Raw genomic sequence first — 22,435 nt, forward strand, 5'->3', positions numbered from 1 at the left:
TTTCCCCCTCTGCACTTTGGCTGTTAAATCTACCCAGTGAGATTTTTTTTTCTGAAATTTTAATTTTCAGGTGCAGGATTTCCATATGATTCTTTTCTTCTGCTGAGATTTTCTATTTGACTCCTGAGATTTTCATTCACTGAAAACATATTTTATTTTGCTTCATGGAGGATAGTTTTCATAGTTACTTTCAAATCCTTTTCTGTCTGTTTCAACATCTGATTCCTCTCAGGATCGGGCTCTAGAAAATGTAACCCAAATGTGATTTTCCTATGTCAGTAATTTTGATTCACGTCTTGGTCATTTTGAATGATGAGTTATGGAGGTTTTGGAGTCTATTATTTTTCCACGATGAGTGTTATTTCCTTTATATTAGTAGGTAAGTTTCTTGGCTGGATTATTTGCAAACTCTGTTTCTTAGGGGACAGCTCTGGTCTCAGTTCAGATCCTTTGTTGTTAACTGAACTGCTATAATTCTGTTTCGAGTGGTTCAGGACCTGTCAGAGATGTGAGCCAACAGAGTTTGGGAAATCCCCTCTCTGGAGCCTTCCCTTCTGGGATTTCCTAATGTCTTAAGCATTCAGAGTTTTCTGGCTTCACTTTTCTGGTTCCCCAGATAAGAAAAATGGAGAGGTTTTCCATATGCACCCCTGGTGCTGCGGAGCCTGCCTCCTGGACTGTACTGAGTCTCAAGCTAAACGCCAAGGAAAGGAAAATGTTCTTATGTAACTCCTCATCTGTCTTCCAAGCAAGCTGCCCTTCCTACCAGTGAGCCTGCTTCTGTTTGCATTCAGTATATTCTGGTAGTTGCTTTTTGTATAACGTCCAAGTTTTATATTATAAATAGTTTCTACGGGGGGATAGTTCAGTAGGGTCTTAGGCACATTTGGAAGCAGAAGTTCTTTCCTTGCCTGTGACTTTGAGTCTTGCCTTGCCAAATGCAGTAGCCTCCTAACCAGTCCCTGCTTCTTTCTACCTTTGCCTCCTAAGGTCTATTCTCAACATATCAGCCAGAGAGATACCATTAAAACCTAACAGGAACTTCCAGTGTTCTCTCCATGTCACTCACAGTAAATCCCAAAATGCTTACAATATCCTACTCTGCCTATCTGAAACTCCTCAACCTTGGCTTCCTGGGCCCGTGTTTATGCTCGTTTGCATCCTACTTTTCTGACCACTCATTCAACTATTCCTACTTCCTCTTGCTCCTCTAATCCTGAAAGGTGGGGCCACCCCAAAATTACGGCTCTTCGCAGTCTGGTCTTTCTTCTCTTCACTTTCATCTACAGAGATCTCATCCACTTCCACACTTTAAGCTTACATGACAGGACACCGAATGAGACCTTCCCTGTTCTCAGGAATTGGAGACCTGGACCCAATGCTGAACGCCAAGAGGCCATAAGGAGTCTCTGCTTTCTCAATAGAGCTGCAAACAGCACTGATGTCAGGGAGAGTTAAGGGCTTCTGGATAGTTAACCTTGTTCACTCGCGTATCTGCCCGGATTGGGATACACGCACGGCGACACTAGAGTGCGTTTGTGCACGTTGTAGCTACTTGTGTCAGAAGGCGGGGCTGCTCTAGCTTTGCTCCGGGTAGCGGCGTCCTCCCACGCGGGGGCAGCCGGCCGCAGGGAGGCGGAACCCAGACGCGCGCGGCGCTGCTTCTGGCCGGGCGCGGGGCGCGGTGCACCACGGGCGCCGCCACTGGTCGGCATGGAGGAGCGCGGCGGCTCCGAGCCGGCCCCGGGCTGCAGCGGCCTGGGCCCGGGCGGCCCTCGCAGCGGCGGCGGCGCCCCCTCATGGGCCCCCGAGGACGCCTGGATGGGCACCCACCCAAAGGTCAGGCAGCGCGAGAGGAGCGGGGCGTGGGTTCAGGCCCCTCCCCCCGGCGGACCCCCGGGCTGCGCGCTTCCCTCCGCTGCTGCGGGGCCGGGTCGCGGAGTGTGCGCGCGACCCTCCCGGAAGGGGACCCGAGGGCACACCGCCCGCCGCAGGCGGTGCTGGTTTTGTTTGTTTCGATGAGTTGAACTGTTGCTCAGACACTACCCCCCCCCCCCCCACTTCGCTCCCCGTTTTTAACCGGAGGGAAAGACAAACCAGCCCCTCGCAAGCCCGAGGCCGACAACAGCCACTAATATCTGGGTTTTGCCATCTAGGGCTGGTTCTGGGGATGGGCTCGTTTACTCCTCGTAGTGACCACGCAAAAACAGTTTGTGGGCCCTGGATCAGAGCTAAGAGACTCTAATGATAAAGGTTTAGGCTCCTAGCCTCGGGCCCACACAGTGCGTTTTGATTTTGCTGAAGTGCAGCTCCCTGATTTTTCGAATTTCTTGGCAAGTTAGGTTCCTCCCCACAGCAGAACTACTCATCTGGTGGGTGCATTTTTCTGTAGTAGCGGTAAGGGAGGGAAAGAGAGTTTCTTGCTTGTTGGGCAGATTGTTGCCTTGTACCAGGAACGTGCCAAGCAATGAATGGACAACGAATGGCGGCGATGGGGGTTTTGTAGGCATCTCAGGGACTGGGCTAGTAATTTTAGTAGAATTGCAGCCTCCTGCTGGAGAGCAGTGTTCATAAGCAATCACCTAAAAACAGTCAAAAAAAAGGAAAAATTTGAGGCTCCCAGTCTGAGACGTTAACCCCTTTTCATTTTATCCTGCTTAATTTTTTCCAGAAATTCTGTGCCCTTATTCCCCCTCAAGGTGAGAAAAACACAGTAACATGGAGAGGTCATGCAGTGCCATAGAAAGAAAAACCATAACGTGGAGAAGCAGCACAGTGGTTAGGAGTCTGAACGCAAAGTCACATTGCCTGAGTTTGAATCCCGGTTCTGTCACCAGCTTTATTGATTGGGGGCAAGTTGTTTAATCTCATTGTTTCCTCATATGTAAAATTGGAGTAATAGCTTACCTCCTAGGGTTGTTACAGGAGTATATCAGTTAATGTGTGTAAAGCAATTGACACATAGTAAGCTCTGTGTAAGTATTTAATAAGTAAAACACCCGTAACAGGTTTTAAAAACCTCTTCTAGATTTGGTGGTGCTGTCAGTGTTTATAATTGCAGATTTTTTTCCCTTTGACGTTAATGGCTATATAAGCCTTGACCATCAGATCTTCCCTTTTGATTTTCTTCCTGAAGGATCTAATTGATTAATAAGAAAGAAAAGAAAATACGTTGGGTGCTTGATTTTTCCAGTTCTGCATTTTTAATATTCGATTTGAAAATAACGTAGTCTACCCAGTAATATGGTATCCGACGTATCATCCTTAAACACCACTTTCATTATATTAGTCTCATGCTTAGAAATCCTCCATGTTTCCTTATGGGAAAAAAGGCAGACTTTTAGCTGAACTGTCAAGGCCTTGCAACCTGGTTCCCAATTACGTTTTCAAGCACATGTGAAGTTGGAGGAAAACTAGCCACACCCCTGCACCTGTATACTTGCACTGAAGCGGTGACACCGGTAGGAGAATGTGACATCAGATATGCAGCCATGCGGCTCTGCTGATCCCTCACCACTGCATTAGCCCCGCTTACTCATCTAGCCACTGACATAGGTGGACAATCTCAGGCATCCCCTGAAGGAGTAAACTCCTAGAGGTTCCCCCAGTGCTGACCAGCAAGTCTGAAAGCAGCAGTAGCAGCTTTCTTGGTCCTTTCTTTAAAATCCAGCAATTAAAGAACTCCCTACTCTTAAGTGAGAAGAGGTGGGGAAAGAGGCCAGGAGTGGTATTCTAGCAGATTTTTCTCCAATGCAAATAAGAGACCAGGGAAATAGAGGCTTCCACTGACATGCTGCAACAAAAATCTTATTAAAAAATGTCTCTACTCCTGGCAGGTAGGTTTGTTTATAGGCCCTTGAATATGTGTGGCTTATTCTCATCTCTGTGTGATTACTTACACTGTTACTCTACCTTCTCAATTTACTCAAATCGTACATGTCCTCCAGGGCTCAATTGCATCCCACATCTGCCATAAAACATTCACCAATTAAGCCATCTGAATGGAGCATCTCTGACCTGTTGTGTCACGTTTTTGTAATTCCACTCACTTAGCTTTTAATTACTTACTGTCATATTGTTATTTGCCTAACAAGTAAGTATGCAATGTGTTTATCCAATAATTGGAAGTTTTTTAGATGCAAGGATCAGATCTTAAATTGCCTTGTAACTCCTACTCTACCTAGAAAAGAGTTTTATATATTATATATATTTAATAAATAGTTGTTGATTGAGTGAAAGAAAATATTAAGAGATTCATCCTTCTCTGATTAACAATTACCTTTTGATTTTCAGTATTTAGAAATGATGGAATTAGATGTGGGAGATGCCACCCAAGTTTATATAGCATTCTTGGTTTACCTGGACCTCATGGAGAGTAAGTTACTTGTTTATATTGTTTCGTTATTGGGGCTGTGGTGAAGAGTTGGGGAGTTAGGTTGAGATATTGCATTGCTGACATTATAATAAGCCATCATACATGCATTTACTGTTAATTTTGTCAATTTAGTCATTTCTTCATTTACATTAGAAATCACCGGGTAGCAGAAAATACTGAAAAATAAAGAGAAGAGAGTGTTATGAGTGGTGTTTTCTCAGCTGAGTATTAGGTAGAAGTTTAGAATTTTGATTTTTGATTTTTGATAAACACTGCTGTCCATTCAATGATGCTCTTTCAGGTAAAAGCTGGCATGAAGTCAACTGTGTGGGATTACCAGATCTCCAGCTCATCTGCCTTGTTGGTACCGAGATAGAAGGAGAAGGGTTACAGACTGTGGTGCCTACACCCATCAGTGCGTCCCTCAGCCATAACAGGTGGGCAGGTGATTTTGGTCTTTGGTTGACAGGTTAGTTCATCACATCGTACACCTTCAGCTTACGCAGTGTTATATGCCAGTCATGCCTCAATGAAAAAAAATGAAAGCATGGTGGAATGTGAGTGGATGAGAATGATAATCTATTACGGGGAATATTAATTTTCTGTTAAGAATAACATGACAACTTTGACACTTCATTGTTAGAAATAAACTGTTTTCCACATACCGCACAACCCATCTGAGCACAGCAGTTTTGCTATCCTACACTAGGCTGCTTAGCTGTTTGATTAGAGTACTTTTTATAAAAATGTTCTTTATTCCTTAAAAACTTTAAATAGCATTTTTATTACTAGAGAATCTGGGTGGTATACAAGCCCGAGAACCAGAGGACTTGGTGATTTGCTGGAGGTGCAATTTCATGTTATTTACAAAGGGCATATAGCATAAAAGGCATTACCGCTATCCCCTGTATTGAGGTCCCAAGTTTGTAAAACTGGACCAAACCCTGTCATTTACATAGTTAACTACAACTTAGTTATAAAATATTTCTCTAGTGATGACAATAAGTCATCTCACTGTATCCTTTAAAACCACTTCAGTAGCTATCTTGACTATTGAGTGGCAGAGAGGCCTATATTAATATATTTGCATGGCTTATTCTTTCTGTTATTTATTTTATGGTGTATATGGATTTGCTGATTCCTTAAAAGGTGACAATTTTAGATAAGATTTAACATTATATCTGAGTGAATTTCTAAGACTCCTTACACAGTTTTTGTATCCGTTTCCCACTTACTTTCCCAGGCTTTGAATCTGGTGATTTTATGTAGTTTCTGGCAATAGTGCAGTCAGATTCCATTACAACATGAATGTGTGTTAGAATGGCAGTGAGTGAATGCACTACTCTGAGCAGAAGTACAGTTTGTGACTGGTGTTTTCTGTAAAGCAGTTATACATAGTATATTTTCATAGTTAAAACACTTCGGCGTATTTTTCAAGTCTCAGGAGGTCTTTCAGGTTAAAGTTGGTATGAAATAACCTGTGGGATTACTAGCTCTCCAGCTCATCTCCTTTGTTGGTACTGAGACCGAAGGCGGAGGTTTACAGACTGGTACCTACACCCATCAGTGCTTCCCTTGTGTCAAGATTGATTGCATACTAATTGCCGATCTCCAATGGGAGAATAGAATTGGTAGACTAGCCATATCTGCTTATCTAGTGGGAAAAGATGCTGATGGAGTATGAGGTTGTTTGTTTCTTGAAGGGAAGGACACGTCTCCTTTTTCTCTCATCTAAAAATACTCCCTAATGCTGATGTAAAATAATTTTTAGCTTACATTTTAAAATACTGTATTATGTATTTGGATTGTATATACATATGGGGAAGTACTCTAGATTGTTTCTTACTAAGGTAAATCTAAGAACCCATGTAGCACGTTTGGTAAATGACTGTAGAGGTTATGAGGACAGTTTCCCCAGACCCAGCAATGACATAAAATCATCTTAGTCGTTTCATAGAGGCCAAAGGGACCAGATGAATTTAAAGCTGAGACAAGCAGAGGAATCCTAACGAAAGCTAGGGGCCTTTTTTTTTGTGCTAAAGTAGCAAATGAAGTCAACTTTCTGGTCAGATAGGTTGATTAGCTTCTTTTTTGGACCACTTTGGCCACTGATATTTGTTGAGTGTCCCTAAATGGGAGAAGTATATTACAATGAAGTTAGGATAATAATATTACAGGTTTCTGTAGTATTAGTATTACAGGTAATTCTAAATGGGAAAATATCTTAAGTAACTTACACGAGGACCCATAGCAAATTATGAGGGAAAAAATGCTTTTCTATTTTTTAATCACAAATTTTTTTCCTGATAGAACCTATGTTGTCTCCCATTTCAATGTCATTTTAGTTTCTTCAGTAAAATATGAGAGGTGTGCTGAAAAGTAAAACCACAGTTGCCATATTTTAAGCTTATCTGTGTTTATACATGTTATGAGTTTTGAAAAAAAAGATGAGTGTTTTGTAAATGATAAAATCCGGAGACAGTTAAGATACTGTTTTTGAAATGATCTATAAATCTTTTTGGCTTAGTAATACAATGAATCATTCATCCTTTTAAACCTGACTGAATTACAATATAAATGACTCTCCCTATTGGTGCCAACGCAGAACAGTGGATAGCATATGTCATGGTGGAACCTCTTCAGTGGCCATTTTATGCCCCCAGTCCCACATGTTGGTGGCATTTTGTTTGCTTTTTGGTGATTGATAACCTCTAAAATGGACATTTTACGTGAGAGCAATTTTTTCCAGATGTTCTCTTTCTTAGCATCTTCCAATCTGAATATTACTCTAGAAATTTGGAAAAAGGCTTCAACATTCCACGTACCAAACTGGTCATCTGCTAGTCAGCAGCCATAAGGCTAAAAGTCTAGGAACGTTGGTCAGTTGGTTTGATCAAGACTCTTGGCTATATTATTGCAATTTACTATGTGGTCCTTCTTTATAACATGCATTTATTGCTACTCAATATATTTAGTTTTCTTTTAATTGTTTACTGTCTTCCTATCCCTACAAGAAAACATGAAAGCAGGAACTTTGTTCTGTTCATTGCAATTTCCCCAGTGCCTAGCCTGGTACCTGGTACTTGGTATTCATTATGTGTTTATTGAATGACTGAATGAACTCTCTTAGACTACTAAGTTCCTGCAGTGGAGACTTGCTAAATAAAATGTTAAAGAATATAAGGATATGCTCAAGTAACCTTCCAAGAGTTTCTAAAAAATTAGAATGTCTGCAAAATCCATCTGCTTGCAATATTTGTCGCTATTGCTCACACTTCGCACTGTAACTATAATATGCATTTAGGATAGAGAACAATCACAGGTCTGGAGAGGCACTCTCAGTGATAGGAGTAGCCTCCTTACCTTTCGGTGAATTTTTTTTCATTCATATCTATACCCCTACCTTTCATCCCTTCTTTTTCCTTAGTGTCTTGGGAAAAAGGACTTAATGTTAATGGTGGAGTAAATGGTTATAGAACTAAGTGAATTCCTTCTTTAGAAGATTTAAAAACAATTTTTCAATTGAGGTATAATTGACATACAACATTGTATTGGTTTCAGGTGTACAACATAATGATTCGATACTTGTATCTGTTGTGAAATGAACACCATAAGAAGTCTAGTTAACAACATCACCTTACATAATTACAAGAAAATTGTTTCTTGTAATAAGAACTTTTAAGATCTACTGTTGCAAGTTTTGATTATGCAATGCATTATTATTAACTAGATTTAGAACATTTTAAAAGATTGTTCTTAATTATGAGATTTGATCCTGAAATGCTACAGTTTGTTTTGAAGAATACCCTATTAATTATTTCCCTGTATTTCCACTCTTCAAAAGTATATTCTTTGTTATAAATTCATTTAATGACCATTATTTTATGTGAGGCCTAAAGTTTAATAACGTGTATAATGATTTCTGTCCGTTGACTTGCCTGCATGTCGTATGTGTGTCCTCATATTACCTCTGTTGGAAATCTGTTGCTGGTGAAACCCCCAATTCTGGCAGCTTCTTTTAACTGACACAGCAATTTTTCTCTCATCCTCCAAAAGAAAAGCTTGCAGTTTCTATTAGCAGAATGGCTTCCCACTGCGGTGAATAGCTACACAGGCACTTAATTGTTCAATAACGCCCCCTGGGAGTTTAGCCACCTTGCTTTTTCGCTAGGAAGTCACTGGCATGATTCCCGAGGAGGCTCTCTGTTATCCTTGAAAGTTTTCTTCGGGATTGAGCCTGCGGAGGAATAAGGCTTCTTGGGCACCAATTTAAATTTACATTGTGTTTCAGAGTTGGATGATGGGGTGTCATTCCAAAATACCATAATGAGGCAGATCAAGGAGTTAATGTCTTTAATTGATGAGGCTACAGCACATGCCATTTGGTCCCGTTGAAGAGGACAGAAGGAGAATATTGCTTTCTGTGGGTTGAAAATAATAATAATTTTAACCCATGATATATTCTGTTTCAACAATATTTGAAGTTAAAAGTAATATTGCCTTCAACTTTCTTGTCTTCTGTGTAAATGTCCCGTTATGACATAGTCTGTATTGTAGGATTGACACAGAAAAATGAATGCTCAGGTTTATGGAGGTATTTAGATAGCTCGGAGGAAGGGCTGTACCTGTCTGTTTGCCTCAGGCTTGTTTTCAAGTTTGCTTTATTAAAATTGGAACCACTCTGTTTTCAGTATGCTGAGCTTTCTGAATAGTTATGAGAAAGAAAAACCTGTTACAGACATCAAATTCTGTTACTGTTGATGAACAACTATGATTTTTACTGATTTATCTCTTTTTTCAGGTGGGTTTTTTTCCCTTGAGATATAAAGAACTCAAAAATATGAAATTTTTCTTATTAACACATAGGTTATGTTTTTCATAGGTGGATTTCTGTCAAATGAACTATAAAGACTTATCTAAATTATTATTTTAGATTTGTGTGATGAACCATCTCTACAATATTTTTCCAAAGAACTGAGGTTTAAAAAAAATGTATATGTGTATATGTGTATATATATGTATATATACATATACATGCACACACACACACACACACACACACACACACTTTGTTCTATGGTTTCTAAATTAAGATTTCAAACTGTAAGCTGGTTAGAAGTTAAGTGAGATAGTATTTTAGTGTTTCATTGTTTTCAGCATCTTTATAGTTTGTGATGTTTAAAATAGAACTTTGGAACCTTTTGTTGTTGTTACTAGATTGAGAAAGCACAGTCTGTTGACTTAAAGGCAAAGTAAACATTTTTAGGAGTTTATCAGTTTTGTATAAAGGAAAACAAACAAGAACAGTCTCGAATGGGGAAAGGTGATGACATTACTTGAAACATATGTTACAAAATAGACTGGAAGAGATCCTTGACAAGAATCTTTGTAAGACTCCCCAAGCTGTGCTTGGAGTAGCACAGGCAGAGAAACTGTTTTAGTCCGTTATTACCAGACATTCATTGGTAAGGTTCTCCCCACCCCCCACAACCAAGGAGGATAAAGAGCTCAGACATGGGAACTTCCACTTCAGTTCTGACAGTGACTTCCCTCAGCTCTGAAGACAAATCCCTCTTTACAGCTCTGAGCTAATTTTCAAATTTTAGGGTTGCCCACATGGGTGTTTTGAGTAAGTCTGAAAATGTTCTGCTGTTTATATCAAAGAACCCTGGAAACAAATATGAATGAAATGGAAATTTCTATCCCAAATTTTAATATATGATCTAAAATTTCCACACAGTTTACCTTAGGAAACACACACACATACACACACACACACTCACACTCACACACACACACGTACATTCTGATTTAAATATCATATTTTGAGAAATGGAAAATATGTAAAAGTTGTCTTAATAGATTTTTTCCCTTCCATCTGTGTCCCGTCCTCATTATACTACGCCAGTTAGGGTTGTTTAAAGAACCTTTTAACTTTTGTGTATTGTAGTGGCTTCAGTGCCATTTCCCATCAGTGCTGAGTATTGAAGTTTCTAATATCTGTGGTTGCTTCATCTAAATAATCTCTTTGTAAAGTAAATCTCTGATATGAACAGGAATCTAGCTGATTTTTATGCAGTTTAACAAAGCTAGAAATTACTTCTTAAGGGAAGGGGGTGGATAAAAGCATTATGTCCCAATTTGCAATGTAGCAAAGCTGGCATGGTACTATATAGTGATACTTGTATTTGGTGAGTACTTGACAGTTGGCTAAGCCTTTTTCTGTGTGCTACCTCATCGATCGTTAGTCCTATGTGTGGATATAGAGGTGTATTATCTTCATATTACAGCACCATTTGTTGAAAAGAATTTCTCCATTGAATTGCCTTTTGTCAAAAATCAACTGACCAGGCTTATAGCATAATAAGTAATATATATGTAACAATATAACATAAAGGATGGGAGAGGGAATGGAGCTATGTAAGAGCAAGGAAATCACATCAGAGAGTGACTTGAAGAAATAAAGAGTACCAGAAATAGTAAATATGTAGGTTAATATGAAAGACTAATCTATTTTTTAATCCTTTCTTCTCTTAACTTTTAAAAAAGGCATAAGATTATATAAAGCAATAATTATAACATTGTATTATTGAGTTTATAATATATAGACATAGTATATATGACAGTAACAGCACAAAGAAGGGAGAAAGAAATGAACTATATTGGAGAAGTTTCTATATTTTGTTAGAATTGAGTTAGTATTAGTCTGAAGTAAATTGTGGTGAGATGTATATAGTAATCTCTAGAGCTGTCACTAAGAAACTGAAAAAAAAAAAAACTGTAGTAAAAAAAACAACAAATAAATTAAAATGGTGCACTAGAAAATATCTATTTAATACAAAAAAAGGTGGTAAAGGAGGAACAAAAAGACGTGATATATAAAAAACAAAAATAAAATGGCAGACATAAATCCAACAATACCAGTATTAACATAAATGGATTAAACACTTCAAAGGGCAGAAAATACAAGACTGGATATAAAAACAAGATCCCACTAGATGCCCTCTCTGAGAGACACACTACATTCAGAGACACCAATTTGGAAGTTTCAGCCATTGCTTCTATAATGCTATAGTCTGAATGTGTTTTCCCAGGTTTTATCTGTTGAAATTCTAATCCATAAAGATGATGATACTAGAAGGTAGGGCTGCTGGGAGGTGCTACGTCATGAGGGTGAAGCCCCCATAAATGAGATTAGCGCCTGATAAAGAGATTCGCTGCCTCCTTCATTCATCATGAGAGGACCCAGGGAGAGAGAAGGCGTCAGCTTCGAGGCAGGAAAATGACCCACACCAGAACATGGCAGGGCTGGAACCCCAATCTTGGACTTTCTGGCCTCCAGAACTAGAAGAGAGAAATTTCTGTTGCTGACAAGCTACCCAGTTTGTGGTGTTCTCTTGCACCAGCCCAGATGGACTAAGACACACACCCTTCTTTTTCCTTTCTTTCCGCAATTCCAATTACACATGGTAATTTATTTGATACGGTACCAAAGGCCTCTCATGTTTTATTTTTTAATTCCTTTTTTCTCTCTATTTCAATTTAGTTTCTTTCAATTTAGTGACAAGTTTTCAAGTTTGCTATTGCCGTGCCTAGTCTACCATTAAGCCTAGTCAGTACTTTAAAAATATATATTATTTAAAAATTCTAGAATGTCCATTTTATTTTCTTTAGAATTTCTACTTTTTCTGCTTCAATTTTTTTATCTTGTCACCCATTTTGTCTTTTTTTCTTAGTACTATAACGTATTGACAATAACTATTTGAGAGCCTTTAGCTATTAATATCATCATCTGAGTTTTTTACCAACCATCGTTTCCAGAAGGTCTTCTTATGTTGACTTTTGGCTCTTGATTATTAGATACATTTTCCTGCTTCTCTTCACATCGTTTAGAATTTTTTACATTTTTCACTATATACCGGACAGTGTATATGAGTAATAGACTGATGTTGATGGTTCCCCACCCCAAAGAGCTTATCCTTTCCTGTATCTGGCAAGTGGGGTAAAGGCCTGATGTAGCCAGTGTTACTGGAAGTCAAGAGGGGTCACGGCTGAGTTGCAGCTTTAGTTATCTCAGTTCTGTTCTGGTTTCAGATGTCTAAAGAATGGGTTCAGGCCTCTGTCTTCGGCAAGACTGTGACCAGAGCTTGCTTCTTGCTTTCCAGTCCCTTCCCTAGTTTTGGGTGGTGTTGCTTCAACGCAGCAAAAGTCCCATGAGAGAGAATTGGTGAACGGGAGGGATTGGTGTCTTCCCAGAGTCCAATCTGCCGTGCCTGTTCCTATGCGGCTGTTACACGTCCTGCTGGTTTCTCCTTGCCCCAGTGGCGTTGCTTGTTTGTGGCAGGCTCACTCCTGTAGACATTTGTGCCCACACTTAGTAATTGCCCTCAGGGACAGAAGTGGCTGTCTCTCTCTCTCTACTTACCTGGGAAGGACTCATTTCTTTTTGGAATTGACTTCCTTCAAACTTCTTTTTAATGGCTTTAAAGAAAAATGTGATATTTTAAAGCAACCGAGGTCTTTTCTTATTGTTATGGTAGGAATGGTGGTCTTTTGAGATCTTCTGCGTCCTAATTAGCAAGTGGAACGTCTTCCTGCTGATTTTGAATAAATAATATTGAAAAAAGAACTGTACTGCCCTGTGATCAGATCTTCCATTCTTACTCTTAACCTTTTTCATAGTGTAGAGTAGGGATCAGCAAAGCTTTTCTTAACGAGCCAGCTAGGAAACATTTTAGGTCTGTGGGAAGAGTGGCACGATTGAGGCTCTTATGTAGGAACTTACAGAACCACACAAAATGTATCATTTGAAAATGAAGACCATTCTTTGTTCACGGGCCGTGAAAAAATAAGTGACCATAGTTCGCCAAGGCCTGGTGTAGAGACAAGTGATAAAACAATTTGAATGTTTTGATGAACAAAAAGCAAGTGAATATCAGATACTTTTAAGAAATTAAATTCTAGCGATTTCTTTGGTTCCAAGTCCTACACCATTTACCATTGTGTATCTCCAATAATAAGTACCAAAATGATGATCCTGAGTTAAGCCAAGTTGAATTTTTTAGTGTAACAAAGTTGCATAATACATTTTAGAAAAACATTTGTCAGTAATTTATTTTAAAGTTTATATTCCTAAAGATTTATTGTAGCCACATGGAAACCTTCATTCAAAAAGCTTCATTCATTGTGCCCAGGTATTTTGCCACGTATTGGACATTAACAAATTAAAAAAAAAAAAAAGCTTTCACCCTGAAAATGGGTACAACCCAGTAGAAAACAGATACTTAGATGTATAAACACAAGGTAGTGATTATATTAGGTTGGTGCAACAGGGATTGCGGTTTTTGCAATTGTTTTTAACCTTTAGAACCACAATTACTTTTGCAACAACCTGGTAGTAATGTAGGTTTGTAGGAGGGGCCTCTGTAGGGTAGGATACGTAACTTTGCCCAGAGGTTGGGGAAAGACCACAGGAAAGACTCAGAGAGAAGATGATGCTTTGCTGATTCTTAAAAAGGAATTAACAGTTTGCAGGGAGACAGATTTTATTTATCCAACTTAGTTTCAGCTTTTCCAGAAGGTTATTGCTGTTTTAAATTGCTTAAAACTCTCCAATGTCTATTACTGATTTTTAAAAAATAAAGTATTATAATTATTGTAGTAGTAAAAATACAAAGCAGAGACTTTTCTTTTTAGATTCTTTATAGTTTCAATAGCTAATAGGATGGGTGAAGAGTGACCAAAAGAATTTTTACTTAGGGATGGGAAGTAGAACTTAAGGGGGCAAATTATACTTTTGCTAAAGAGAATATAGTGTTGAATTATTTATGTATTCAGTGGTAGCATGTTAATAGGCTAGTAAATCTTTTTTCAATTTCTGGAGACTTGGTTAGCTTAGTGAAAAAGGCAACTGAGCATTTTTTATTTGCCTTTTAAAGAAAGCTCTGAAGGTTACATTTACTGAATTGTCGAACACAGGCTTTATTGAGTAGGTAATAAGGATTTTTAGTTTGTATAAACAGAAGTCGATAGTGTTTTGAAGAACTAGATATTAAATTTGATAGACTATTTTCCACAGCAAGCAAACTGAACTTGTGTATAACATTGATTGTTTGATATATAAATTTTACCCAGAAAGGTTTATTTCTCTCTATATTTTTCTCTTAGTTTTTATGAAGCATTGGAATACATATTGAGAACCATAAAAATATCTATAGTTAGATCTAATAATCCCAATACTTGGAAAGACCCAACAAACATTCCAAAAGAAACAACTACCTGAAAAAAGATGACCATCACAGCTTATATGTATCAGCACCTTCACCCCCCAAACATGATAGAATTTTATAGCAATTGGGGAATGATGGGATAAATTATTAGTAATATTATATAGCCATTTACATAGGTAGTAATTATGAACACTGTGGGGGAAATATTTATTGCAGTCCATTTGGTACAAACCTCAGTACCAAAGTGCTTCGCTGTAAGTAAGATAAAGTTGGAAAATGAACACTCATGATCCATAGCCAATTCAGATGCACGGAACACTCACTGTTAGTTTCAGCTTTTCCAGAAGTTTATTCCTCTTTTAAATCGCTTAAAAATCTCATTCTGTAGATTCCTAAGTACAGTTTGATTCTCTCAGGTATGATGATCAGGAGAGATGGGTGAACGCAAAAGAGAAGGATTGAAAGTCTGCAGGTAGCCCTTCCTTGCTGTGTGACAAGACAACGTTAAATGTTTATATTTGAGCCTTCAGACATTTCCTTAGCATTATGTATATAATATTGTTGCCTACCTCTTCCCCAAGATTTTACAGGATTTGATCTTACTAATTGAGTGACTGTGAATCCTAAATGTATTGTGACTTTATTTTCAGGATAAGGGAGATACTGAAGGCGTCTCGAAAATTGCAAGGTGATCCAGACTTGCCGATGTCTTTTACTTTGGCCATAGTGGAGTCCGATTCCACAATAGTCTATTATAAACTCACTGATGGATTTATGCTGCCAGACCCTCAGGTCAGTTTTGAGGCAATTAACAGTAAACAGTGAAAAAAGAGAAACATTATGACATGATTCTAATTGTGAATCGAGCTATTCATAAAACTGACTCTTCCTCTGCAGTATGAAAATTCAAGAAAATAATAAGCCTCTCTTTTCATACCTCAGGAAAATGCTATATTTTGTTCAGTGACATGTGCCTAGTTTTTGTAAAAATAGTTTGATTTCCTTACAATATGGAGAATTTCATAGTTTCCCTGTGTAATTCATGAAGTCACAGTGTATTTTATTATTTGATGAGTAAATGAGGTGGAATGTAAAGGCTAAAAATAGTTTTAACCAAAAGAATACTTCTTTAGGTTGTGTTAAAGTGGTTGACATTCTGACAGGAATATTTAATAAAATAGATGTGTTATCTATTCTGTCTTTACATACTGTGTTAGCATTAGGATAATTACATTAAGGTATCTTTCTAGTTTTACTTTTAAATTACATTATTCATTGGGGAACAGGTCCATCCTGATCTTTTTAATTTTTTTTTCATGTTACAGAATATTTCCCTTAGAAGATGACACCTCTACCTCCCGACGCTTGCTTTATTCAACAAGACTGGATTTGAGACCCATCAACCTGCTTAATCTTTTATCTCAGAGGTAGTCAGGGTTGACGTAGCTGGTCCCATTCCATCCGTTTTTTCCTAAAGAATATAACTTTCTTTAGAAGAATTTTGTTGTTGTTCAAAAATATAGCGTAGTTGCTCTAGAACTTTCTTACCTGGAGACCGTTCAATTACAGTTGTATACAGGTTTATGCCTAGGATGTGTTAAGGGGAGTGACGCGTTTCTTCATCCTGCACTTACGGCTGCCTCACTGTTCGTTGCTGCCACTGCCAGCACATAGTTGAGGCTGCCACCTCTGTCCCTTAGTCAGCCCTCTCCGTGCCTTTGGCTACGGCAGCCAGTCTGGAGTGGCCTTTCATATACATCTGGTCACCTGGAGAGTTTACTTCGTCTGCTTTTTCATCCCCAGTAGAAAGTGAGAAAAAAATTCTTTCAGTTGTTTTTAGTGTTGCAATTACTGTTACTTCCCTCTTGGTTAACTTTAAATCGAAACTGGAACAATGCTCTTCCAGGGTGTAAGCTCACATGTCTAGATTTATAGGGACCAGAGAAATGCTACCTATCGGAGTACTGAGGCTTCCTTTCCTTCTATTCCCACCACCCTTACTATGTCACAGTAGACCATCACCAGAGAAACACTGGGGGACAGTGTCAGCCTTAAAAACAGCTTATGAATTAGACCCAGTTATTCCACTTTTGTCATAATCTATTCCAATTAAGGTGCCTGAAGTATAAATTATTATAAGCATGAGGGTGTTATAAGTGACATCACTTGTAATAGCCAGATTAAAAGTTCAGGGCAGGGGTCAATAAACTTTTCCTATAAAGTGCCATTTTAGGCTCTGTCGACCATATAGTCCCTGTCACAGCTTTCAACTCTGCAATTTGTAGCATAAAAATAGCGATAGACAGTAGGTAAACAAATGGGCAAAGCTGTGTTCCAGTAAAACTTTATTTCCAAACACAGACCCAGAGTTCACCAACGCTTGGTTTAGGGAAACAGTCAACAAACAGATATATATCGCCAATGAATCGTACATTATTGTATTCTTCAAAATTAGTAATGAATATAATAAACATGAGAAAATACTAAGTAAACATGATACAAAAGTGTATCAGTGGGTATGATCATGGCTGTAAATAGCACACCAAACATGACAAATTACTGTTTGTCATTTGCTTATAATAGGATGGCAGCGCAGCAAAAGGATGACTTGGTCTTTCTTCAGTATTTCAGTTTTTCTTTATTTGTATTTTATAATAAAAATGTTTTTTAAAAGTACCTTGAAATCTGTATGAGTTATCTATCATTGCATAATAATATTACCACAAACTTAGCAATTTAAAAGAGCACTCATTTGACATCTCAAAGTTGAGTCCTTCATAAGGCTGCAGTCAGCGTACTGGCCAGGGCTGCAGTCTCATCTGAGTCTCGACCGGGGAAGGGTCTTCTTCCTCACTCGTGTGGTTATTGGCAGCTTTCCATTCCCTGTTGGCTTTGGACTGAGGGCCTCAGTTCCTAGTGGGCTGTTGCCAAGAGGCCACTTTCAACTCTTTGCCACTTGGGCTTTGCCAGCTCAACTGGTTGCTTCCTCAAAGCCAGCAAGGAGAGTCTCAGCAAGATGGACCTCATAATCTTATGTAATGTACTCTTGACCATCCTTTGCCGTATTCTATTGGTTAGCAGCAAGTCACAGCTAATTACTCTAGAAAACGAGAATAACAAGAATGGAAAAATGGCAAAAGTAGGGACACTACAAAATGGTATAAGAGCATCATTCTTGGTCTGTAGTAGTGATATTTGAATGTTACTTTTGATAATATTTGAATTTTCTATTTTTGATGGAAGTTCTTGGAACTCTTTCAGATTTCCTCTGCTCCCCCCGAAAGCCTAAAGATGTACCAGTTCAGAACAGTATGTGCTTGTGTAACTCCAGTTGGCAGTTTGCAGATCTAAGGATCCTAAAACAGTTTATGATGAATTTTCAGGGTTTCTTCCACTTGATTCCTTTTGAGGCTTTTCATCACAGTGCTAGAAAAATGGAGCATTTTCAGAAAGAAATATAAGCTTAATGAATGTTAGATTTGTGTGTTAGATCTGGTGACCGGTGGTTCCCTGGTAACTACAAGACCAGATGTGTCCTTTGAAGTTGACTGTGAAAGCTTCCTCACAGACACCATTAAAACTGTACGTCCCAGCATGTTTGCTCTTTCAGACTGTTGTTCCCTGTGTAAGTGACCACAGAGTTCCATCCAAAGACGGCCAGACACCTGCTAATGTGGATAATGGTCCAGAACAGTTTGGAAAGGGAGACAATCTAGCTGTGTCTGTCTCATTTTAGTGAAAAACTAGGTAAAGTGATTTTTTTTGTGTTTGTGGTCAAGTAACTTTGTAATTGCATTTACATTCGTGCCTTCTTTTATACATCTGTGTATTCCATCACCTTCCACAGTAACTGGCGTATAAACTAGACTCTTAATAAATATTTGGTGGGTGGATGAGGGCTGCTTGTACACTTGTTGAATTATACAGTGGCTTATTTTCTGCATCAGGGTAAACTAAAATGATCCATTTGGACGGCAGAGGGCACTGCTAAATAAGCACAAAATTTTCTGACTAGTAGCAGATCCGCTTGAGAAGTTGTGCTCTTGCAAATTTATTTTCAATCTGTGGGAAATAGCATAAATAAAAATATAAATAAGTGTTATGTGCTCACACCCCCTTTTTTTTCTGGCATGTCTCTAAAATTACACGCTCTACTGTCATCACATATGTGACTTGATTCATGCTTTGCTCAAAATGTAGATCTATATTTAAAAATAAAGCTCGTTTGGGGCAGGGGTGGGAGGGATGGGTGATTTTTCCTAGACTGTGGTTTTGTTCATATCCATGTGAGATGATGCATTTCATTTTTTCCTTGCCAAAGGCTAATTTATTAAGTAAATTTCAGGTTCACCTCTATATATCAAGAGACCCAAGTTCTGAAACTCTGAACTGGCTGAATACCAGTGGTGAAAGACAAATTACTGCCGTAATACACATAAAATTTTCTGTAAAGGGGGAGCCCTCCCTAGATGGAAGCAGGAAAGGGGAAAAGGCGTGCAATGATTTCTTCAGATAGTGTGTCTTTGTTTTCTGGGGTCCCTAGTCAGCGTGCCCTCTGAGCTTGGACAGCTCAGTGGAACATTAGGGGATCTAAGTCCAATGACCCCAGACTAACTTCTTTTGTGTCTGCTCTTGGGCCTCTCTAGAATAATGTGTTCCTAAAGAGTACAGATCCCTTGTGAAAAACATGAGGGCTGTGGCACTTGGGAATTCTAAGCCACAAGCAGAAAAGAAGAGTCAACTACAAATTCATGTGCTCTGTATTTCTTAAATTGAAATAGCTTTATACGTTAATATGCCTTGGACCGAAGGACCCAGCCAGAACTTCACAGTGTTTCATCCCCTCTTAGCATTTCTGCTCTGAATTCCTCTCTGAGGTCACTTTTTCCATTGCAGCCCCAGCAGCCATAGCACCGTGGTTCCTGCCGAAGTTACAGTTCTATACAGAAGCTCTTTATTCATCTGCTGTATTTTCACCTCGCCTGTTTACATGTGCAGAATAATGTGGTGTCCTCTGAACAATTAACAGTACAATTTCCCCTTCTTTCAGACCAATAGCTTTTCTGTTCCTTACCACCCCCTCCTGCAGCCTAAGCCTCTTAATGATCTTTGAATGAGAACTGCTTGTGTTCACTGAGGACAAACCATGTGACTTACTGGGTGGGTGTGCTTTCAAAATGTTTAGGTGGTTCTGGAAAGCTTCCCCCAAGCCACTTTAACCAAAATCAAACAAAGGTTGGCTCTTTAGGTTTCAGGGTACTGAATGGAGGTAATGATAGGAAGTATCTAATTAAAGTTCCTTTGTTTATTAATTTATCTTCAGCCATAAACTGGGCTCCTTCTATGTGCCTAGATGACTGGTAAGTGTTGGGGATACAAAGATGAATGAGATATGACCTCTACCCTCAGGAACTCAGCCAATTACAATTCTCCTTTGCCAAAACCCCAAAAGGGTGTTGTCAATGTGACTTTTGCTTCAACAACTTTTGGCATATTAACCAGTGTTCAAACAATTACTGTATGTATATTATTTGTCCCAAAGGACTGAACTTTGAATAGGTCACAACGAACTATTACACAGTGTACCTCTCAAGATCTTCTTGTCTGGCTAGAGAGGTGACAATCTATGTATCCAAAATGTTAGAGCATTCCCGGGCAGTCTGATGTATAAATGCTAAGTTATCATTGTGTGGCACTTTATTCACTACCAAGCGCTTCAGCACTCTTTATTTTGATTCTCACACTGGAGCTGATGTTCCTTATTAATACTTGTTGTTAACATAATTATCTTCGTTTACTAGATGGAGGAATTAGGGTACCAATTGGTTAAGCAGTGACTTCACGTAGTCGTGAGTGAGCGAGTAACGAGGCCTGGAGCCAGGTCTCCTAACACCGTGCTGCCTCTTTCTTGTGTGCTGCAGAGAAATACATTCATGTACGTCAAAGAGCCTCAGTGCTAGAGGGAGCTAGGATGTGATTTAGGGATCAATTGTATTATCCTCTTGTACTCGTGAACAACTGGATCAAAATGTCAAGCAATCTGTGGATACTTTGGAAAATCATATTCATAGGCAATATATTTACCAAGTTTTACTACAAGGAATAAATACAGTAATGCGCTTATGTAGGGAAACCTACAACAATATTTAATATGAAATGAGAAAAAGCTCAGAACGGTTCTCTGCTTGTTAGAGCTAAATTTTGTGCTGTCACAAAAAGTAGACTTGGAGAACTCTTAAATGACGATTTCACCCTTAGTGAGGAAGAGTCTTGCACCCTAAGTATCCCCAGATCTCCTTGTTGTTGCTTGAAATCCTACCGTAATTCTACTTCTTAATCATGAAGCTTTGATCTAAATTAACAACAAGCATGTATGTGGCATCAATGCTAAGATTTGGGAGGAACATAAGCCCAACTATTTTTTTAATAGATTCAACCGATAAAGTAAATTAGTTAAATTGTTATAAGAATTTCTAAATGTTTTTTTCTCAATTTCTCTACTTACCTCATTGTAGACTAGTGATATTTTGTGGACTGACAAAATCTGTGTACAGACCACACACGTTATTTAGCATGTGTTAGAGCTCAGGTGAGCAGAGCTGAAGGCCCAAACCCCAACAGTAGCCCAGGCGTGTTAGTCAGGATGGGCTAGGCTATGATGATGTAACAACAGTGAATTAGTTTAACAAATGTTTATTTCTTGCTCACATAGATGTGGAGTCCTTACCCTGGGAATCAGGTCAACAGAACCTCAGCCTTCTGGAATATTGTCAGTTCCAGTGGCAGGAAGAAGAAAGTACTATAGTGTCTGCAATAAAATGCTTCCACCAGAAGAAACAGATGGCACTCCTGCCCACCTTTTATTGGTCAAAGCAAGTCATTATGGCATGGCTGGCCATAATCAACTCCAAAAAGGAGAGGAAGTGCCATTTTACCATGTTCCTGGGCTGAGGAGAAGGAATAGTCAGAGAACAGCATTTCCAGGCAATGGAAAGGGGAGGAGAGAGCAGAGAGTCGTAGATTTAACAACTGATTTGTTGTGGGAACAGAGAAGGAGGAGTTTAACTTCAAACTATTCTGAGCCACTTGAACGTGAATGAGATTCAGGTTCAACGGGAAGATAGTGAGAGAACATTGCAAGAAAGACCAGGCATTAGCCACTCAGGTGGGAAATGTGTCCACGTAGAGGGCTGATAGGGAGAGGAGACTTTGGGAGACAAACTTTTTCCTACTTTGCTACTCAGGCTATGGATTTAGTGTCTGACCTCAAAAGGGAGAACTTTTATGTATATCAGGAACCTAGGATCACTATAGACCTTACTGTTCTCCCTTTTCTGATGCACTTTGGGCTGATTTGCAGAATATGGTTTCCTAGTGTTTGCTTCTTAAGAATGAGGAAAAGAAAGCATTTGCGCCTACCGTGTAGGGAATTGAGTTGGACCCTGTGAGAATATTTCTGGACGAAGCTGGTTAAACATGAAGGAGTGGGTGGGCCTGGAATATTTGTACAAGTCTAGGGGCTCTCAGAGTACATTAGCATGGGATGGGGAAGGGAAGTTGGGACAGACGCCAGTCCTTGGTGTTTCCTCAGTCCACGCTGGCATCTGCTGAACTGAGCGCCATCCTGCAGTGCCCACGTTCCACGTAAGTCACCGCTGGGTCCTCCTGGCCCTTCTTTCAGATCTGAGTCTCTCGCAGCTATTCCACCTGCGTGCTTGGAAAATACTCGGCCTGGCCCTGAACTCCGTGGGTGTGTGGGGGAGCTGCCAGGATGTCTCGGGTCCTCTCCACCTGGACACACCTTCCCTGTTGTCTCAGAATGCTGGGTGGA

The 22,435-nt window shown here is 39.3% G+C and overlaps 1 protein-coding gene and 1 non-coding gene across 2 annotated transcripts; both read left to right on the plus strand.

The window, feature by feature from the left end:
- The first annotated feature begins 1,662 nt into the window (after positions 1-1,662).
- On the plus strand, positions 1,663-17,280 carry TSEN15 (tRNA splicing endonuclease subunit 15). The gene is made up of 5 exons (XM_019738115.3): positions 1,663-1,839; positions 4,294-4,375; positions 4,677-4,812; positions 15,255-15,396; positions 15,930-17,280. Exons 1-5 carry the CDS (start codon positions 1,714-1,716, stop codon positions 15,948-15,950), a joined length of 507 nt encoding a protein of 168 aa, XP_019593674.2. The 5' UTR covers positions 1,663-1,713; the 3' UTR covers positions 15,951-17,280.
- Positions 6,872-6,942, plus strand: LOC148756620 (small nucleolar RNA SNORD36). The gene has a single exon (XR_016022814.1). It is a non-coding gene; the product is annotated as a small nucleolar RNA SNORD36 (small nucleolar RNA).
- Positions 17,281-22,435: the final 5,155 nt, after the last annotated feature.

Source organism: Rhinolophus sinicus, chromosome 11 (assembly GCF_057876585.1).
Source record: "Rhinolophus sinicus isolate RSI-liver-muscle chromosome 11, RSI-T2T, whole genome shotgun sequence".
NCBI classification, from domain to species: Eukaryota; Metazoa; Chordata; class Mammalia; order Chiroptera; family Rhinolophidae; genus Rhinolophus; species Rhinolophus sinicus.